Source organism: Chondrus crispus, genomic scaffold (genome assembly GCF_000350225.1).
Source record: "Chondrus crispus Stackhouse genomic scaffold, scaffold_45, whole genome shotgun sequence".
Lineage (NCBI taxonomy): Eukaryota > Rhodophyta > Florideophyceae > Gigartinales > Gigartinaceae > Chondrus > Chondrus crispus.
This window is the reverse complement of record NW_005179343.1, coordinates 130,966-150,040: the sequence shown is the minus strand read 5'-3', so window position 1 is coordinate 150,040 and position 19,075 is coordinate 130,966. Positions and strand designations below refer to the sequence as shown.

At 49.2% G+C, this 19,075-nt stretch overlaps 4 protein-coding genes; 1 reads left to right on the top strand and 3 right to left on the bottom strand.

Annotated features, from left to right (window-relative positions):
* Positions 1 to 6,295: 6,295 nt before the first annotated feature.
* Positions 6,296 to 7,847, top strand: CHC_T00006544001 (hypothetical protein). XM_005718912.1 is given in 2 exon segments: positions 6,296 to 7,231; positions 7,232 to 7,847. 1 exon segment carries the CDS (start codon positions 6,296 to 6,298, stop codon positions 7,229 to 7,231), a length of 936 nt encoding a protein of 311 aa, XP_005718969.1. The 3' UTR covers positions 7,232 to 7,847.
* Positions 7,848 to 8,961: 1,114 nt separating this feature from the next.
* On the bottom strand, positions 8,962 to 9,228 carry CHC_T00006543001 (hypothetical protein). XM_005718911.1 is given in 2 exon segments: positions 8,962 to 9,090; positions 9,091 to 9,228. 1 exon segment carries the CDS (start codon positions 9,226 to 9,228, stop codon positions 9,091 to 9,093), a length of 138 nt encoding a protein of 45 aa, XP_005718968.1. The 3' UTR covers positions 8,962 to 9,090.
* Positions 9,229 to 12,080: 2,852 nt separating this feature from the next.
* On the bottom strand, positions 12,081 to 12,260 carry CHC_T00006542001 (hypothetical protein). Its single transcript, XM_005718910.1, has one exon. The coding sequence runs from the start codon at positions 12,258 to 12,260 to the stop codon at positions 12,081 to 12,083; it is 180 nt and encodes a 59-aa protein (XP_005718967.1).
* Positions 12,261 to 12,611: 351 nt separating this feature from the next.
* CHC_T00006541001 (hypothetical protein) lies at positions 12,612 to 12,821 on the bottom strand. Its single transcript, XM_005718909.1, has one exon. It carries the CDS (start codon positions 12,819 to 12,821, stop codon positions 12,612 to 12,614), a length of 210 nt encoding a protein of 69 aa, XP_005718966.1.
* Between the last annotated feature and the right edge of the window lie 6,254 nt (positions 12,822 to 19,075).

Genomic DNA, 19,075 nt, shown 5'->3' with positions numbered 1-19,075 from the left:
CGTGCTTAAGTACTCTCTACTCCCTGCGAGAAGCTCTCTATCCCTGTCTCCCTTGCTTCCTCGTCCATCGTCCCTGTCTCTCCACCGCCGCCTCACATCACCCCCTTTCCTTTCGCCACGCTCCGGTGGCGTCGACTACACCCCCTCTTCCCCCGCTCCTGTCGGACTCTTGCGTTTCGGTTCCCTACCCAGGTGGTGCGTATCCACATTTCGGTTCGCAGTCCAGTTTTACACGTATCCACGTGCCGTTCCGCAACAGTACTCTAAAACAAACCCCGTAAATGGAAGGAGATGCGCACGTAACACCTCCCTACTCCGCGTCACTGTCATCAAACATTGCACGACGCGTGCCACTAGACATGCGAACGCGGGGATTTTCTGTGTTTTCAACGTGTACACGGCGCCTCTTTCGCATCTGACTAGTTGATATGGCCCGTAGGCGACTACGTAAACCAGTGCTGTGCTACCCGTCCTCGAAGCGGAGAGGGCGGGCCCTGACACTCAGATTGGTCAACGCTAGGCACGCTTTGAACACGTGCTCGTACAATCCCTCTCCCCAGCGCCAATTATGAGAGAGTACAGTCCATAAACTGCACATTCTCCCAAAGTAGTTTTCTATTATGACACGATCAGAAGATACTTGGCGATTTTAGTCCACGTCATCCAATGACAGCGTTAAACGTGCCGGAGTTCGCACTGGGTGCACCACACGTAGATCTTCGGCTGCACCTTGATATGCCTTGTCCGCCAGTATGGCCCAGTAGTCATCCATAAATTCGCTTAATCGTCCCTCATCTGTAAACCGCAAATCACGTAACCCCTTTTTAGATGCCTGCTCATGAAAGGGTCTATTACGACGAAATATCTCCAGATCCGACACGGAGCCCGGATAGTGCTCCGTGCACCCAGTTGCAAGACCAGTAGGAAGTACCGAAACTTCCACTTTGTACCCATACAGCTTATGCTTACCGGAGAAGTATGGCTTCCCCTCTGATATATTTCAACTTGGACGATTGCTCTGCTGAAAAGTGACGTCGACAGCATATCTGGCGTATTCAAAATTCGAAAACACCCGGTCCTCCAGACGACACTTGGCCATTGTCCATTTTTCCTCGACGCGTGCCACACATCATACATTTTTTCTGATATCATACGTAGAAATCCAGTTATTAAAAGTTCGAAAGTAGAACATTTAACAGAAAATAGACGAGCTGTAAAGTTCCATTGCTGACCATGCTTGAGTACAGTAAGTGTCATAAAGAGAACATCCTGGGCCTTGTACTGTGTTCTTTTACCTCTGCCAACATTCCAATTCTTTGACACGTAGTCTTCAATCGTAACCCATAGTTCGAAGAATTGAGAGGAATCAAAATTACACATTGCCTTAATAAATTGAGAACCTCTGTCATTGTAAAACGTGTCATCGTAAATCGGACAATTGGAGTCGTTCTTATCATTGCTGGCGACCACGTCGTCATCAATGTGATCGACGATTTCATTGACGTGTCGGTTGGTGATATCCGAAAGAGCCTGAACAGCGCGGGAGGGATTCATTTTTTGAAATAGTAAATGGAGTGGGAGAAATGAGGAGCAGCTGCAAGAAGTGGGTTTTCTATATCAACTGCGCAGTTGTTCCATTTTATAGTGTTTAGTTTGAGTAGACTGAAACTGCGAGGCATATCTCACAAAAAGGCGGGCTTTTCCGTTTTTGAAAGTTGACTCGCAATTGCAGATATGATGCACAACTTATGCTATAATCTGCGTTTCTGCATTATTTGCACACTTAGTTTAATTTTCTACTGATATTCCCCAAACTCAAAGGGCTTTCACGCAACTGCAATACTTGAGGTACTGTACGTAGCTATCCCACTGCTTGGTGGCAACAGTGGCTACGTACTCGGGGAGTCCCCCTAATCTGAACGATATCAAACATTTTAATAATAAAATACGAAGGAAACGTTCCACGACCTCGCCTTTCCAACTCATACATCGCAGAAAGAACTGCGCCAGATCCAGTTCCAGCGTCACGCCGATTTATTCGTCAGCGATATTTACATTGAGTCCCCCTCGCACCAAGTTCACCTTCAATCAGAGGCAAGATACCACTCTGTCTTGAACGCAGAGTCATAACCAGAAGCCACAATTTTTAACTGAAATTTTCCATCTCAACTGACGAGATCAAGCCGCTACATTTATTTTTCATTGATGCAAAGAAGAACAAGACTCGGTCGCCACCTTGAATTCAAGCTTGCGCCTCACCGCTAAGCTCTGACGCACTTTCAGTGTTCTTGGCATCACGTTCGGATCCCCATACCTTTTCACTCGAGACTAAAGCTTCCTTTGCTCAAACTTGACCCGCTCTCGCCGCACTCTCTCCACGGCGAGCGCTTCACGAGCACTTTTATCTGCAGCATAAAGAAGTTTGCGCGCATTCGTACTGCGTTTCCTCTCCTCCTGTTCTTTGAAGAGCTTCATCGCCTCTTGACTGCATAGACTCAGCCCCTTAGATGTGTCCAAATAGCCACACTTTGAAACTTTTGGTCTCAAACCGATGGTGTCTTCCGTGTTAGCTCAAGCATTTCCTCCATTTCTTTCACTGATAAAATGCGGGAAGCGTCTTCGGAACTGTACGGTCGTGGGGTTCTTAACAGTCTGTGAGGATCTACAGGCCACAAACCGGCCTTTTCAAAAGCAGAGATTATATTCGCACGTGTGAACCACGCCTCGTACGCCTCACGCATCGGTTTGAGGAAGTCAAACTTGTCCAGCTCACTTGCAGTTATTGTAGTCGACGTAGCGCAAATTTACTTGTTTAGATGGTGCTTAAATGGTCCAAATAGCCCAACATCCAGCGGTTGAGTAGACCCGCTCGTGTGCGAGGGAAGAGCATATGCGATTACTCCTCCCTTTTCGAGTGTTTCTAATACTTCTATTCCCATGTGAATTCTGTAACCATCGTACAGCAGGAGTACTTTACGCCCATCCTGCGTCAAGTCCGCTACCTCCTTGACAAACCGTGTAGCCCATTGTCTGAATTTTTTTTGTCCATTTCGGACACCTCTGCGCGTGCTGTGATGTATGCACCACGAGGAATACAATCGGCAAGCGACTCACAAACGTCCCGGTTGCTTACATCGATGATACGATACATTAACGAGCAGACTTCGACAACAAACAAGGGATTGGCAGTATCCCCATTGGAAAATATAACTGGCATGATTGTCACTCTCTTAACATTTTTAAATTTGGGAGCTCGTTGTTGCGGAAGTGTGTATCAGGTAATATAGGTTGACATGCGGTTAGTTCCAGTTCCTCGCTCCAGGGAACATCCGGACTCATCCAAATTTGCCAAGCGTTCTGCATCTATATTATGATCTTTCATGAGCGCTTCGATTTGCGCAAATGTGTTGTCAAGACGTCAGCATTTGTCGCAGCCCATCGGACAGGTTCTTGTGGTTTCGCCTTTCCAAGCTTAATTTGAGCAATATGGCGTGCTGTAAAGAGGCGAACAAATTTCTTTTCGGGGCGACAGTTAACAGATGGGAGCTTGGAACGCCGTTCGAACGGCATGGCCCGAACTAAAAGTTCTACTGTGTCAGTAAGATTATCTCGTGTCAGTGGGTGTCCACGGTTTGAGAATCGCTTCAACACACTTACAATCTTTTTTTCTTCTTCTTCGGTGAGCAGCGTGCGTGTTTTGGTTGGAGGACTATGGCGTCGGTCCGGGCGATATTGGAACGTAGAGAGTGGAAGTTTCGCAATTCGAGCAGCCTGTCGTCGAGTGACTCCCTGGTCCGTCGCCACATAGGCGGCGTCCAACATCTGTTTTTCTCGAGTCTCTCGACGCTGGCGTTTTGTCATGGTTGATGGGTCAAGGGAGTAATTGGACTTAGTGGTGGTTCGCCATCAAGGAACAGAAAATATTCCCATCGGCAATCTGTAGAGACACTGGAATTGCTCGTGATGAGCATTTGGGAGCCATGGTGTTCGACTCAGGATTTCAAATTTTGTTTCCCAAGCAAAAGAACCGCTCATTTGCTATTTTTTGGAACTGTTTAGGCCGTGCGGGCCACCATTGCAGACTTATGACGCTTTTTACAGTAACCCTTTGTGCGAAATACTGGCATGGCGGCTTGATTGTTAGATTTTCAGTTGATTTTATGCATTTTGTCCGTTGTTCAATTGTCTATGGCCTTGTGCGATTTAGGGGGCACGCCCCGAGGACGCTCTTCGGGCTCTTTGCAGACGCAAAAGGAAATTCGAATGAGCAGAAACTGTCAATATTTTCATATGTTTTAATTAAATGTGCCCACGTGAGGCCATATGTTTCAGCGGCTACACCGTGGGCTATGAGATCGTCCACGTGTACAGTTGAAACTATTTTGACACGTGTAAGTGCTGAGCAATGCTGAGCGTTTGAGCGAAGTTTTGTGCCGCCCAGCTCCACAGCTCCCTTGTACCAACCAAGGCGGCTTCCCAACCTCATTAACACGCATGGGCTCCCTCGTCTCTAAGCGCGCTGCTACCGCCGCCACCGCCGCCACAGCTGCTGCCGCCGCTGCAAAACGTTCCTCAGCCCCCTCTCCACCCCTCGTCAAACCCGCACCCACGGTCACACCCACTGTCCGCCCCTCCACTGCCCCTCATCAGCGCAAAACGCCCGACGAATGGGCCGCAACCCTCTCGCAAATTACCCACTCCATAACCTCCACCTCTTACCCGAACACCTCGCCAGCCACGGCAGTTAGTCCAGGCGCCAATCATCCCGCTCAGCGGAGCAAACTCACCGTTGCCAAGCTCCCCGGTCGCGGCGGGGAGCCCCACAAGCGGCTGGAGGACGTCGCTGGAAGACTGTCGCAAAACCAAGTTATCGCCCTCTTCAATATGCGCAAGAAGGATCCCCACAACTGGGGGCCTCATCGAATGGCAGAGCGGTTTGGCGTCGACGAAACGCAAGTGACAAATTTGCTTAGGTTCACTAGGACTTATACGGGAAGACTGGATCCGGATGGCAGGGTTAGGGCCTACTATAAGGCTGATTTGGAGGACACTATTAATGCGTTTGAGCGTGATTGAAAAACTCATCGACACGGTTATGTTGCTCCGGTGATCACCCGACACATGCGCCAATCCGTGGCTTGGACGTAGATCGCAGTTGCGGGGGACTTGCAAGTAGTGACGGAAGCTCATGTCGATGCGATTTCGTAACAAGTCGTCATCTCGATTGCCATTCAATCCGTTATTATTGTTCTCACGGGCCTTGCTTGCATGGGTCTTTGTATGCAGCCGGAAATTCCGTCATGCGACCTGCCTGACGTGAATGCGAATATTGATGACCCATGCGAGGCAGGAGGTGAAGTTATCGGGTCAGACTCTGTGTTCTGGGGCAAAGACGGACCACTCCTGGAATTGGCCCAGCCTCTATATTCGATCGGTGCAGCGAGAATTCCGTGGGTACGCGAATCTCTATGTATTCAAGTCAACCGAAATGTTTGTACGGTTTCTAGGGCTGAATAATCTTCAGTACGGTCTTGTCGTAGAACAATTTTCGGCGATGGTGTGACCTGATGGAGATAAGAATTTCACAGATTCGCGCTGGTTCGCTTCTACTTGTTTGCTTGCGTGTTGCATCAATATTGTATCATGTGCTTTGAGAACAAAATCGACCAATGTAGAGCGATGACTGAATGCGGTCAAATGCGGGCAAGACAGAGAAAACAGAGGATGAGCTCTGACAAGCGAAGATGGGCATGAGACTGTACGCCCATGTACATTACCGGAAGTGAACGTCAATTCTGCACGCTGCAATGCAAGACGTGAATTGCCAAGGGATACGATGTTGAACATCGTATCGAGGCCTAGCGTACCACTTATGCAACCATGCAACGTCATACGAGTTGCAGTCTGTAGGCGTGAGGGGCTGGTGCGAGTCTTATTCTCTGTTCCACCCCGGGTGTTGCGCGCACCTGCGATTGCGAGTTTTGTTCTGCCAAAGCATTATGAATCATTCCGTGCACATGCCCTAGAGTCAGCGATCAAACGAAAGAGCCTCGCAACTTAGCGGCCGAGCCTTTTTCCGAATCCAGAAAGCTCATCTGATTTCTCTCTTTAGCAGCTCGTTTGTACTAGAAGGATACATGTGATGACCGCGCACGTTGGTGTGCTGCAATATAAAATGGGCTTTCAAAGCTCAAAGTTTGATCGCACATTGCGAGCATTTCTCCGTTTTAGAATGGTGAAGTGTACAGAATTCCAAGTACTGTAGGGTTTTTTTTTTGGCGCGTACCGCTTCAGTATGAGGCGCTCCAGCGCAGCACCTCTCTTCGCGCCGAGTTTGTCTGTACTTAAGTTCAAGCAAACCCGAACATCTCTCAAATCCTTCGCTCGACCGCACGTATTGCATACCACGCGCGTGCGACGAAGTCCGTTTCCCACCGGATTGCAGGCAAGAAATCAGCCCAAGATGTTGAAGCTCATCACTGCGATCCCAAGCCGTCTCCACCAGCTGGCGTCATCAATCCTCGTGTTCTTGATGTTCAGACCCCCTCTTCGCGGGCTATTACTGCCCTTCCTGGGCCGTCCGGAGGGTATTCGCGGCGCGCTGCTCGCCCGTTTCATCTTCCCCGCGCTTAACCGCTCCACGCAGGACTCCATCGTGGTGGTAGCGGACCCACCCGAGGATGCGCGTGTGCTCGAGCTTGGCTTCGCCAAGGGCGATCTGCTGCAGAGTTTGATCGACCGCGGCGTCAAGCCACCTGTGTATGGGCTGGATATCATGCGTGATATGGTTGCGTTGTGCCGCAGCAAGTTGGGCAAGCATGCAGTGCTCGGGAGCGCGAATATTGAGGAGGAGGGGCTCGTCGCTCCGGGGTTGACGTATGGGCAGCTGTTCGAAGCAGAGGACTGCGAAAGGGCGGGGTTCAGCGCGAGTGAAGTGGTTGCGCCGTTTGATCAGGTGATCATGACGAATGTGTTTTACTTCTTCTCAGACGAAGGGATTTACCATGCCGCGAAGAATTTGTGGGCGTTGCTGCGAGATGGGGGGAAGGTTCTGACGGTTAGCAGTCCGGTTGAGGACTACTCGGAAGGATTTCAGGCGATGGGGTTTGAGGGAGACATGTCCAGTGCGAGGTATATGGATGCGATGCAAGCGGCGGGTTTCAAGACGCACAAGGAGGAAGATGCGAACGGGGAGACTACGACACTTGTTTCTGTGAAATGTCAGGAATGACAAGGCGGAGCAGGGAAATGGGGTGGTTTGGACATGCGGAGACATTGAAGTGGAGGGCTTACATGCATGACGTGGACGGATGGAAGACCTGGTTTGATTGGAGTGGCGTCATTGATGGGCGCAGCAGATGGGTGATGATTAGGAGGGGCGTGTGAGAAGCAGCAGGTCATGTTTTGATACATGCTTGATGAGTAGGAAGAGAGGCAGGGGCGGGGGTGAGGCGGCCGGAGTCTGGGATACTCGTTCAACGGTGCAGGGTGCCATCTAGGTTGGCCTGGTGTGGTGCTAGATCTCCAGATCGGGTTGGACGTTGGAATGGCTATCCCCTTTGGGATTTGTCAGGGTTGTAGTTGTGCACTGCCAGAGTGGGTGAGGATACCGTACCTATGCGATGCGTTGGCTGAGGTATTGGGTGTCTTCGTTTATTCCGGACGGTTCGAGATGTCGAGCAAGGTAATGCGGTACAAGCGGGAGTACAATACCGTAGCGAAGTGTAGGATACTGGACCATTTGGGAATCGACGCTGGCGGCAGTTCATTGCCGAAAACGCGGGATTATTACTCACTTGAGTAATCCCGCGTTATCGGCATACTTGTATTGAATGTCATGAGAGCCATACGTGCACACGTAGCACACGCATGACAGCACGATCAGCTCACCTCACTCGCCACCGCCTACGGATCCCTACAGGTTGTAGTGTCTGAGAGTGAGGGAGGGTCTTAACTTGCCCGAGTTTGCCCGGGTTTGCTTGCCCCGAGCCATGATTTGCACTACTATTGGCTACTGGGCGTTAATATATGATTTGAAACTAAGTACTACCCTACACTGCAAGCTCAAGTTATGTCAGTGTGTAATGACAAATGTCAATCATATATTGGCTACTTTTGTAAGTTTGTAACTTTCGAATTTGGACGCTGTGCTCCGGTGGACGCAGTGCTTGCCCCTTGCCGAAAACATCCTCAACTCCCACTTTGCAAAAATCTATGCACCTGCCATCTCGCAAAGGCAACCCAACTCTACGAAGCACCTCTCTGCCGACTACTTTCCTGAAAATGGCTTCCACACCTCAATGCCACGTGCGCCGTTCTCCGCGCCTCTGGCGCATCTCTCTGACTCCCACCATTCGGAAGACGGGGGCCACCAACGCAAAGTCTCTCACTATTGCTTCCTCGTCTGCAGCGGACGTTTCTGACCAAATATTATCTCCCCCTCCATACGGTATGTACGGCTGAATTCTTTGTCGTTAAAAATCCTGTTGGCTCTGACAAAAGTCCATCCCCGTCCGAGATCTAAGGGCTTTGTGAATTTTCGGGGTCGAGGATAGTTTGAAATAGCTTGGTGCAATGAAAGGAGGGAGAATAGAGCTGCGGTTGCGGTTAGTGCGGTCGTAGCAGTGATGATTCTATTGCCGTGCATTGCGTAGGAGTGATTAGATTGAGAAGAAAGGAGGGGAGGCGAACGGCGATACTGGACAGTGGTTGTAGATCCGTTTTTTGACCAAACAGCGCCGGCGATAGATACGCTATCCCGCGGAGTAGTAAGGAGAGAAGTAATTTAGGGGGTGAGATCAATTATTTATCCCGGTGATCTGGGATCACCCGCAATGGCCACGTTCTGGGTCGGAAGCGAGCGACGCTGCAGCGTCTCGCGTCCATGTCGACGCGTCCCTGGGGCGAAGTTGTTTGACGCTGCAGCATGTCACGTCCCTGTCGATGCGTCCTCGGAGCGAATTTGTAGAACCCACAGTGTCCTCCCCGTTGCGTTCTGGCAATTTATGGCGCTGTATGCCTCTGTAAGTCAGCACCGTCGCTCTGGGACACCTGTCCACTACTAACGTAAGGGGAAGGCGTGTACTTACATTAATAAATTAATAAATGACCGGCAAACTCGGGCAAGCAAAGCAAACCCGGGCAAGTTAAGACCCTCCCTGACAGGGGCTTGTTCTCATATGAGGACAGCTCTTTTTTTTGCAAAAAAATATAAATTAAACTGAACATTCAAAAAGCCACCTTGAGCACTATTTCCTTGACGTGCTTGTTTTCGGCAATAGAATCTTGCAGAACACTGGGATAGCAGCTTTGAATGCGCGTAAAGCTTAGGAATATAATGCAAATTGAGTAACAGGATTGCCTTTTTGAACTGGCGTTTTTGGTTTCCAAGTTATTTTACATGCGGTTTTAGGGTGGTTTAAAAAAAAGCTTCTTTTCTAGACATATCTGAAAACGACCACGAAGAACATGCAATTCTCACAAACTTCTTTCTGGTCCTAAGTCAGAACTCAAGTACGGTGGCGGGTGTGGGTATCATTTTCTTTCTTGTCGGGGAAGCGAAAGTCAAGAATAAAATAGGTCAAATACTGTACTCATGTGAGACGAAAGTCCTCACATGGGTACATGTGTCACTCAGACACTAGAGCCTCCCTTTATAGGGTACGCACAGGTATTACGCATCAGTAAACAGAGGCATCAGTACACAGATGCTGGACGGTGCGGTGTAGGCGGGAAAAGGGGGGAGACACACAACATCCCCAGTGCCCACCCAACAGGTACCACACAACAACACCAACGTGGGTGTACGGTACACGTGCAGCATTGACGCTCAGCGCAAGGGAAGCAATCTCACGCGAGTTGGAATCCCTGTCAACAGAGGCGCCTTCTCGCCCTTCTTGCTTCTACGACGCCGAGGACCACATCTACAGTACAGTGTAGATGTACAGTACAGTGTCGGCGGTTCTCGCGCATCAGAAACAACGCCACCTCTTCTGACTGAGGCGGGGACCTACTGCAGGGCCGCGAATGCGATATTTAGGCATACACTTGAGCGCGATAACGAGGAATGGGACCCCTCGAAACCAGCCACGACTTGCGTACATTAGTAGAGCTCAAGGTGAGTTCCCGAAAACACTGCGCAACTTTTGAGAGGAGGGGGGGCAGGAAGGGTGATGTACCGTAGAGAGGCAGATGGTTATCTGCATGACGGGCAATTCCAGTTTGTCTAACGGTCAGGCTAGAGCCTGACTGTCGCCGTGGTGGTTCCCAATAGAGCCCGCGAAACCGCCGCCGCCTGCTGCAGTACGTGCAACGCGTGGACGCTCTTGACATCGAGAGGCGCGCGGGGCATCTGCGGCGTGCAACGTTGCGTGTGCTCGACTGTATCACATCTGCTTGTATCTGCTTGTACAGTAGTCAACCGCATCCGCAGTGAAGTAACGAAGGGAGCAAAAGAAGATGTGCTGTACAGTACCAGGAGATGAAGAAAGCGAGCCTCATTCAAAGGCTGCATTCGCCTCCTCATTGCACGCTGGCAACTTGCATCGTGGTCGAGTTATCTCGGGCCATCTTTTTAGGATTCTGGTTGAGATAGCACGGAGATTGCGCTACGGCCCGATTGAAAGGCCAGCAGGCCGCCCTTTCCTCTCCACTGGCGGCGAGTCCAGTGCTGCATACAGCTCTCCACTGGAGGCGAGTCCAGTTCTGCATATAGCTCCTCATGACCTCTCAGCGGCCATACGCCTCTCCCCAAGGCTCGAACGACGCAAGATCAGCAGTCTACGGCTACACGCTTGCCATCACATACAATGTATCCTTCTGAGGCTATGCCTCACCGTAGTGTCGGCACTGTACAATACCACAGTTTACGTGCAGCGACTCCGCTGCATGTGCGCTTGTCTAAAACCTGTCCATCTGCCCTCACCATCCCCTCTTAGACAGTCTCCAGCGTAAAAGGGGTTTGCGCAAAGGAGTTTTACAATGACGGCAGGACACGCGACTGTATTGCCTAACTGTATTGCCTAACTCTCGCAGCGCGTCTCACGCATCTCGCGCACATCCTGAGCGGCATGCAGTCCCTTAGCAAGTGTTCATTACGGTGCATTTCCGTACGGTAATCCGTCGCAGCTCCCTCTCCATCATCCCTTCATCCAGTCCGCATGCCACATGCCCCCCGCGCTCCAACCAAAAGGGGAACACCACCCTCTCCGCTCGCGCGCGGCTCGCGACAACGTCGCTCCCCTACTTCCCGCACGGAACAAGGATTGGATAATATCCGCGTGGGATGCGCCAATCAAGGGCGGCACGATTCTTTGCATTCGTAGAGAAGGATGCATCTGCCCGGCACGACAGTACTGTGGGCGACTCCTCACGAGATATGAAGTGCTTCTTTGATGATGCCCGTTTCACACCTTTTACGCTGGGTTCCCGTTTCTATGGTACCAGCACACACGCCCCCCCGATGCCCGTCAACACTTGTCCCGGTGCCCACTGAATATACCGCCACCCCGCAATGTAGATGGATGCCAGTAGCAGGGAAAGATACCCTCTCCCCTATGTTGCAGAGCTTACCAGTTTTGAGAGGTCCTGCGGATGACGACCTGTCGCACCCTTTTCCCTTTCTGCTTGATACAGTCACACCCCTCAAAATAGAACCGCTCCCCTCCTCTCCCCCATCCGCACCCGTCTCCCTCCTCTCTTCCCTGTCCTGCTCCCACTTAACAACCTCACAATGGCAGTCTACGCTACCCCAGCCGAGCTCGAACACCTCCGCACAGCTCCTGCTACTCCGTTGACTCGTCGCCCCCGCTTCAGGCGCTTCCACGGCCACTCCTCCCCTCCTCCTCCCTCCCCCGATACCGCTAGCGCCTTCGACTGCCCCGCGGAGGACATCCCAAGCGAAAGGTGGCGCGAGGATATCTACTCTGAGTTTGACGCCCGCCCTCGCAGAAGAAAATCCGACAAGCTCAGAAAGCTGTGGCGCAAAATGTCAGAGGACACAGAAGGGGTGAAAGAGTTTTTGTCATTCGCAGGGCAAGGGCTAGCACAGATAGGACTTGTTTGGGGGGGTGCTTTCTTCCTTATGAATCTGCCAACAAAGCCCAAGAGGGGTGCATGGTGAGGGAGACTACGTCGCATTCTTCCGCATAACTCTCGGCGTTCAGATGGGGACACATCGCCCGGGAGCGAGGGTTATGCGAAATGGAGCTGCACTTTTTCAAGTTACTGGCTGACTGTCGTTGAAAGGCAAGTTTGAACATCGCCGTACTCTGAATGGAGACAGCTGACTTCTTTCACGAATGACGAGGTCGCGCACCGAACATGGCTTATCAATAGTTTTGAGTGTTGTTTCTCAATTGGAAGCAATTCTCAGCAGTTGCCGCAGACAGGGCCATGCATTACGGTCAAGGATACTGCTCACGGTTTGTTGTCTCCGTCACAAATCAGATGTTTCTTCAGAGCCTCGGAAGCTCCGTTGGACTACTTTTTAGCGCTCATCGCTTGGCAACTAAAACTCGCTTTTTCCGAGGGCGAGATAGCCAGGAGGATGACGTGGGTGAAAGCTTGGTCCTCCGCTCCATTTATATTTCTTTGGCACTGTGCTGTACGCCCTACGCCCTGTCATGTCGCTTCTTGGATGCAAAACATAAGCAGGCACTCCACGTACTGTACAGGGCGATACCCAAGCATCCGCTCCTTGCGCGGAAGAAGTATTTCCGTCCTTGAACCGCATAGGAGTGAGCTTGCTGCTGGATGAGAGTCGAGACAAGCACGAAACAAGAGTCACGCCTGAGGGTATCGTGTCGGTTGGGACGTGGCATGTGTTAAATGCCCGTGAAATTTTTTTTGTTTCGCCTCTCGCGCTTATTGTAGAATCATTGATAAAAGTAAAGAAACTGCTCTCCAGAGAGGCTGTTTTCCCCAAGCTTGCCTTTGTGGCTGAGAGTTCCTACGTGCAGTGAATGCTTGCGAGGACGGTTCTGCTTGGAGGGGTCGAGTGCATTGCTGCCGAAATAAAAGGCACAGTCAGAGATGCAGGGCAATCCGACAAACACAGTTTCATGGGTGCCATACGTCACGATGGAGTCCCAGGGCATTCATAGTCGGGTCAATGATCAAGAGGAAAGGATGGCTACACAGAAGGCAAGTTGTACGGCGGCAACTGGTTCTGCAGCCGGAAGGAGAACGCATGCAAAAATCAGTTGCTGCGTATTGCAAATAAACTAATGATAGTTCGTCACTTAATGCGATCTTCCATGACAGCGTACAGCATGCTTTGCTGTTTACTCCACAGTAGTGTTTCTTGAACGAGGCGAGAAGCGATTCGGCTCAGAAAATGCCAGCGTTTTTGCTCCATTAATTAATTGCATTAAATCGATTATTTAGATACGAAGCTGTGTGTACTGGCCCTTCTTCATTATTTGAGCATGCGCAATTTCTTTCCGGGTTGTGTTTTGACAAAGACTCCCACCTACTTCTCTAGAGTAGAAAAACACTCAAATTAATTCCCATGTTGATTGATTAAACGACCGACGCATCACGAATGCTAGTGTCTAGGTGACAAATGGCCTCATATGAGGCCAGTTTTTAGGCGGGCTTTTGCAATTCGAATAATTGTAGAAATTTATCGCTACTGTAGTGAAAAGCTTACGACTAGAGTACTAAACGTTGGCAAACCAGAAAACATTCAATTCCGTATCGCAGTGTCACTTCAGTCAGGGCTAAATGGGAATTATCAGATGGCGTCAGGAAGTCAGGATTCGCATAGCTAACATCAAGGCTGGTGAAGTGATGGACCTGATCGATGACGACCCTGAAGATCATATCCATCAAGAAACTGAACATTATGCTCGATCGGAGCCTACACAGGACCGCGTGACGCCAATGGAAGGAGCACTCAGCCCGAGTACGAGGATCTCCGAGAGTGACGAAATGGATTCCCAAGATGGACTCATGAATGTCCACGACCGGGCCTGGAATCGTGAGGAAGTCACGATGCATTTAAATGGTATGATACCGCCGAAAATATGGAAGGTGATTGGACCGATTGATGAGATTATATCCCGTCGTCACAGTCCATCTCAAATGCATCCCATAGACTACTTCATGTGGATGTTCCCACAGGAGCACTTGGCGTTAATGGTTTCTTACACCAACGATGGAATGGAATGAAGGAGACTTTGCTTGACTACAAGAGGTGAAATTTTGAAGTTTTTCGGGGTGCTAATTCTTATAACTCGGATTGAATTCAGCACCAGAAGGTCTCTTTGGAGCTCACAGGAAACCAGCAAATATCTCCCGCAATCTCAATTCGGAAACATCATGTCCCGCAGAAGATTCGAGGAGCTTCGTCAGAATGTCACGTTCAGCTTTCCAGCTGTCTCAAATAACAGATGGGGTATGATCAGGGACTTCATGGTCGCAATCAATGATCAAAGAGCATCACATGTGATTCCATCACAGAACATCTGCGTTGATGAGAGTATGTCACGCTGGTATGGACTTGGAGGAGATTGGATTGAAACCAGTCTTCCTCATTATGTTGCCATGGATCGAAAACCCGAGAATGGCAGTGAGTTGAAGACTGCTGCATGTGGAAAAAGTGGAATCATAATAAGAATTGAGAACGTCGTCTCAGCTGAGGAGACTTCTTAAAAGAATTTTGAAAGTGACCACTTACACGGAACCGCAGTGACTTTGAGGTTGTTACAGCCATGGTTTCACACCAATCGTGTTGTCTGCGCGAGTTCGTACTTTGCTTCTGTCCACACGGCTGAATCACTTTATGAGAAAGGTCTTAGATTCACAGGTGTGGTGAAGACGTCTACCAAGAAATATCCGATGAAATATCTATCTCATCTGGAGATTGCTGAAAAGGGAGACCACGTCACACTAGTTTTGAAGCCGGTGGCCGGGCCTCACCTTATGGCAGTGATGTGGATGGACCGAAACCGTAGATCTTTTATTAGTTCTGTCGGAACATCCAACGAAAGAACTCCAATCTACCGCGATAGATGGCGTACAAGTCATGGCGTGACAAGAAAAGAGGAATTGTCTATCCGTATTCCCTCAGTCTGCGAGCAGTATTATGAAACTTGCTCTCAGATTGACCGCCACAACAGATCTCGTCAGGATGATCTCGGCTTGGAAAAGAAGTTGGAAGTCAAGGAGTGGTATATGCGTGTCAACACTTTTTTATTGGCCATTTGCATTGTGGATGCATGGAAACTGTATGCAGGTGCAAAAGGAGATGGTTCTAAGATGTCTCCAAATCAGTTTTATTGTGAGCTTGCTGACCAGTTGATTGATAACAAATATGATCGTATATCGTTACGTCAGCGAGAATCAGACAGTGCTGTTGAAGATGAAGATGTTGGGTTTGGCAGTGGAATTGGTACTCACCTAACTCCAACCACTCGCAAGCGGAAACGCGCATCCGGCGAGGAGACTTGCGCTCTTTATCAATCCAGATGCAATATCTGCAAAGGTACAAAAAAGTCAAAGTTTATTTGCTCAGCCTACAAGGTATATTTTGACAAAGAAGTATACCTATGTCATCACCAGACTGCGCGTGACTGTTTTAAGAAACATGTCGACGAACGACACGACCTTACTTACAAAGGTAAGCACTATTAGTGCTTAAGGCGTTCTCGGCCATTAAAACTAACTAAATTCGTCAGCATTTGAGTAATAGAGCAAAAAGAGATAAAAACTCCTTTTGCCCCCTATGGTTCTATCCTGCGTCTAAAGACTTGCTTGGAAGACCTGTAGCCGTGTCCGAATGCCCCTTTATGAGATATCACCGTATTCAATCTCATGTTCGAGTGGGCGCTATAAAGCGTCCTGGGCTGCAGGTCACGAACAAGAACCATCGAGATCCCCGAAGGGATTTTTCGACCACTAGAGTGCTCAGCGAGGAGTTGAACCCCGGCCTCTAAGACTCAGAGCCCGTCCCAACACAGCATATCACATCAGTGGCAATCGCGCAGAGCCTCCTGATTGGTTGCTGCTGATACAAATATTAACATGGCAGTCTTAGTAAGAGGTAGTAAGCTCCCTTTCTCCTGGAGTGTAAGCCTCACAGAAAGGCAATTTCATTGGACAACAAATAGATTGAGACAACTCAAAAGCAAGCGACCACAGTAAAAACGGTCTTAAACGCGCTGAACAGAGTCAGTAAAATGCCCAGCGGAAAGTGGGGATGATCTCCCCAACATCACACTATCATCCGTGCAACAAACCGTCTCCCGTCTTGCACCACCTTTTGTCGACTCCACCTCCATAATATCTCCAGCACTCCTGGATGCCATATCCCCCTTCACACCCTTTTTCAACCGAATATCGCCGGCGCATATCCCACCTCATGAATAGAGACGAAATCACGTCTTCTCCGGGAAAGACGAGGTCCTCGGGATCTGAAGAGTTGGCCCTAATCGTCCCACCTCTTGACTTGGAATTTGCCTCCCTTTCAGGAGACGAAGATCATATAAACCCGATATCGATTCAGCCAGCACCGCAAATCTATCCTTCACAAACCCCAATCAAAGAAGTGAATTGGACGTTCTTATCTGTAACTTCAATTTATACCGATGAGGAGTTTTCCGGCGCATTTCGATTATCTCTTCCCATCTTCGCGAAATTGTTGCGACTTATTCAGCGTAAAATTCAGAAAAACATTGAGATAGGTCAAAGGTCAAAGAGAACAACTGTCATGCCAGATATGCGCCTCGGAATCACCCTACGCCTACTAGCTGGAGCAGATATGTGGGACCTCATATCAAGCTACCACGTGAGGAAATCTACTATCCACAGAATTTTTGAGGACACTGTAAGTGTGCTAAATGTGGTCCTCCAGCTTCCTGGACTGCCGAAAACAATAGGAGATCTCTATACATCATCGATCGCTTTCAAAACCTCAAGAAAAACACTTAGTCCGTTGGACGGGTGTGTCGGGGCTCTAGATGGTCTGGCAGTTAAAATCACTAAACCAAGGGAGGAAGAAAACCCCGCGTCGTACTACAACAGAAAAGGGTTTTACGCCCTTTGTGTGCAAGCTATGGTAGACTCCAATTATCGTTTTCTGACATACTCCTGTCGCTGCGTGGGTTCGACTCATGACTCGCTCAGTCATGAGACCTCAAGTTTAGGAAGATATCTCCAGGAGGGTCGTTTGTGCGAAGAATTTTGGATTGCCGCTGACGACGCATATTTGTGCACTGAAACTGTCATAACACCTGTACCAAGCTCGCAGGTTACAGAGACAGAAGATGCGTTCCAGTTCTACCACTCGTCACTACGAATGCACGTAGAGCAGGCGTTTGGGGTTTTAGTAGCCAAATGGGGCATTTTGCAAAGGCCCTTGCGTTTCGCAGTACGGAAGTCATCACGAATTGTGTGTACTGCCATGAAAATACACAATTTCGTTGTCGATGAAGGCGGTTCGAGGCGAGAAGGTATGACAGCAGTGGAGTTTAGACAGGTTTACACAGAAAGCTTGAGGTGGCACAGACAAATGACGCGTTCAGCAAACACAGGAAGGGAAACAGGACGAAGAATGGAGGGTTCGAGAAAACGTGACAGTCTCATAGATCTGGTAAAGGCAAAACGATTGGAACGACCTCCTGTACGCCAACGCCACAAATAAATATTCTTCCCCCTGTACAAGTAGTGCTGCAATTGGATTATTCGAAATGGTTGACGTGGGAAGCTATAGAAGGTCATGGCCTTCTAGACGAGCTCTGGCGCTGGCGATACTGAGGAAGGGACACGAACAGAAATGGAACGAGGTACGCAAGGAGAAAAGTTGAAATATGGGAATGGAGTGGAAAAGGGGAAGCTGGGGTTGACTAAGGTGAGATGGAGCTGGAGTTCAGGACGGGGAGTTTAGACTGTGAGGATGGCGAGGGAAGCAAGAAGCTGCAGTTGGTGATGGAGCCAGGATGCTGGAGATGGTGAGAGAGAACTAAAGCCGAAGATGGGAAGGCAGGGACGACTCTGGGGATGGTCAGGGAGAAGAGAGCTGAGAATGGTGAGGGAGGGGGGAGACTACAGTTGGTGAGGGAGGTAAGAAGCTGCGTTTAATGAGGGAGATGGCAAGCGGAGGATGGGAAAGGAGGGACGACTTTGGGGATGTGAAGAGAGTTAGGAAGCTGGAGCTAGTCAGGTAGAGAAAGACAGAGAAAGAGAGAGAGACAGAGAAAGAGAGACAGACGGAGAGACAGAGAGACGGAGAAAGTGAGATATGGGAATGGTGGGAGAGGAGGGGAGAGGAGGAGTTTGCAAGTGGGGACGCACGAGTGGATGTTGATGATCATTCGATTTGTTGCTACAGTAGTTTGAAGGACCCACTCTATTTGTACATTTTATACATCTCATTGTTTGTGCTGACCTTCTGCTTTAATGTAATTAGCCTAAAATATATATCTTAAGGTTTTCAATATATACTATCATTTTTTTTCACGTGGGCACCTCGCAGTGACCAATCATATGGCCTAACTTGATATCGGAAAGAAAGGCATGGTTATGTTGGGACTGGCCCTCAGCGATCCTCGCAGACCACTGAGCTGGCTTTTCAGTTACTAACTAGTCGTTTATTGTTGTCTTTATAGTCGTTCAAAGTTCTACTTCGTAAAAATTGTGGTCCTTTTGTTCTATACTTTCGAAAATCTTAAATGTTGTTTAAATTTTACTGTAGAGCATTTGACCTCATATGAGGCAAATTGCCGGTCGTCTAGACACTAGTGTCTAGGTGACAAAGGACCTCATATGAGGTCACTTTTCAACTTATTTTTTCTCGACTTGCGCTAGCTCAACAAGATGGAAAAAGATACTCTCTCCACCGCAGTTGACTTCTGCGTTGCGGAAGAGTGGAGTTTGGTGAGATCTGCAAGTCTTTTCCAGCCATTTTTAAAATGCCCAAAAAGGGAGCCTTTTTGACCAACCTCAAAACGTTTTTATTTTGATATCTTCGAAACCAAAACGCCTGTTTAAAAATTCAACTGATCATTGAAACTTCATTAGATTCTTAGTCTCTCTGTGCATTGACAACCGCCATCCCAATGTTTTGCAAGATGTT

Excerpts from the sequence above, each read along its gene's own strand:
- CHC_T00006544001 (XM_005718912.1), top strand. The coding sequence starts at position 6,296 with ATGAGGCGCTCCAGCGCAGCACCTCTCTTCGCGCCGAGTTTGTCTGTA.
- CHC_T00006543001 (XM_005718911.1), bottom strand. The coding sequence starts at position 9,228 with ATGTTCAGTTTAATTTATATTTTTTTGCAAAAAAAAGAGCTGTCCTCA.
- CHC_T00006542001 (XM_005718910.1), bottom strand. The coding sequence starts at position 12,260 with ATGTTCAAACTTGCCTTTCAACGACAGTCAGCCAGTAACTTGAAAAAG.
- CHC_T00006541001 (XM_005718909.1), bottom strand. The coding sequence starts at position 12,821 with ATGCCACGTCCCAACCGACACGATACCCTCAGGCGTGACTCTTGTTTC.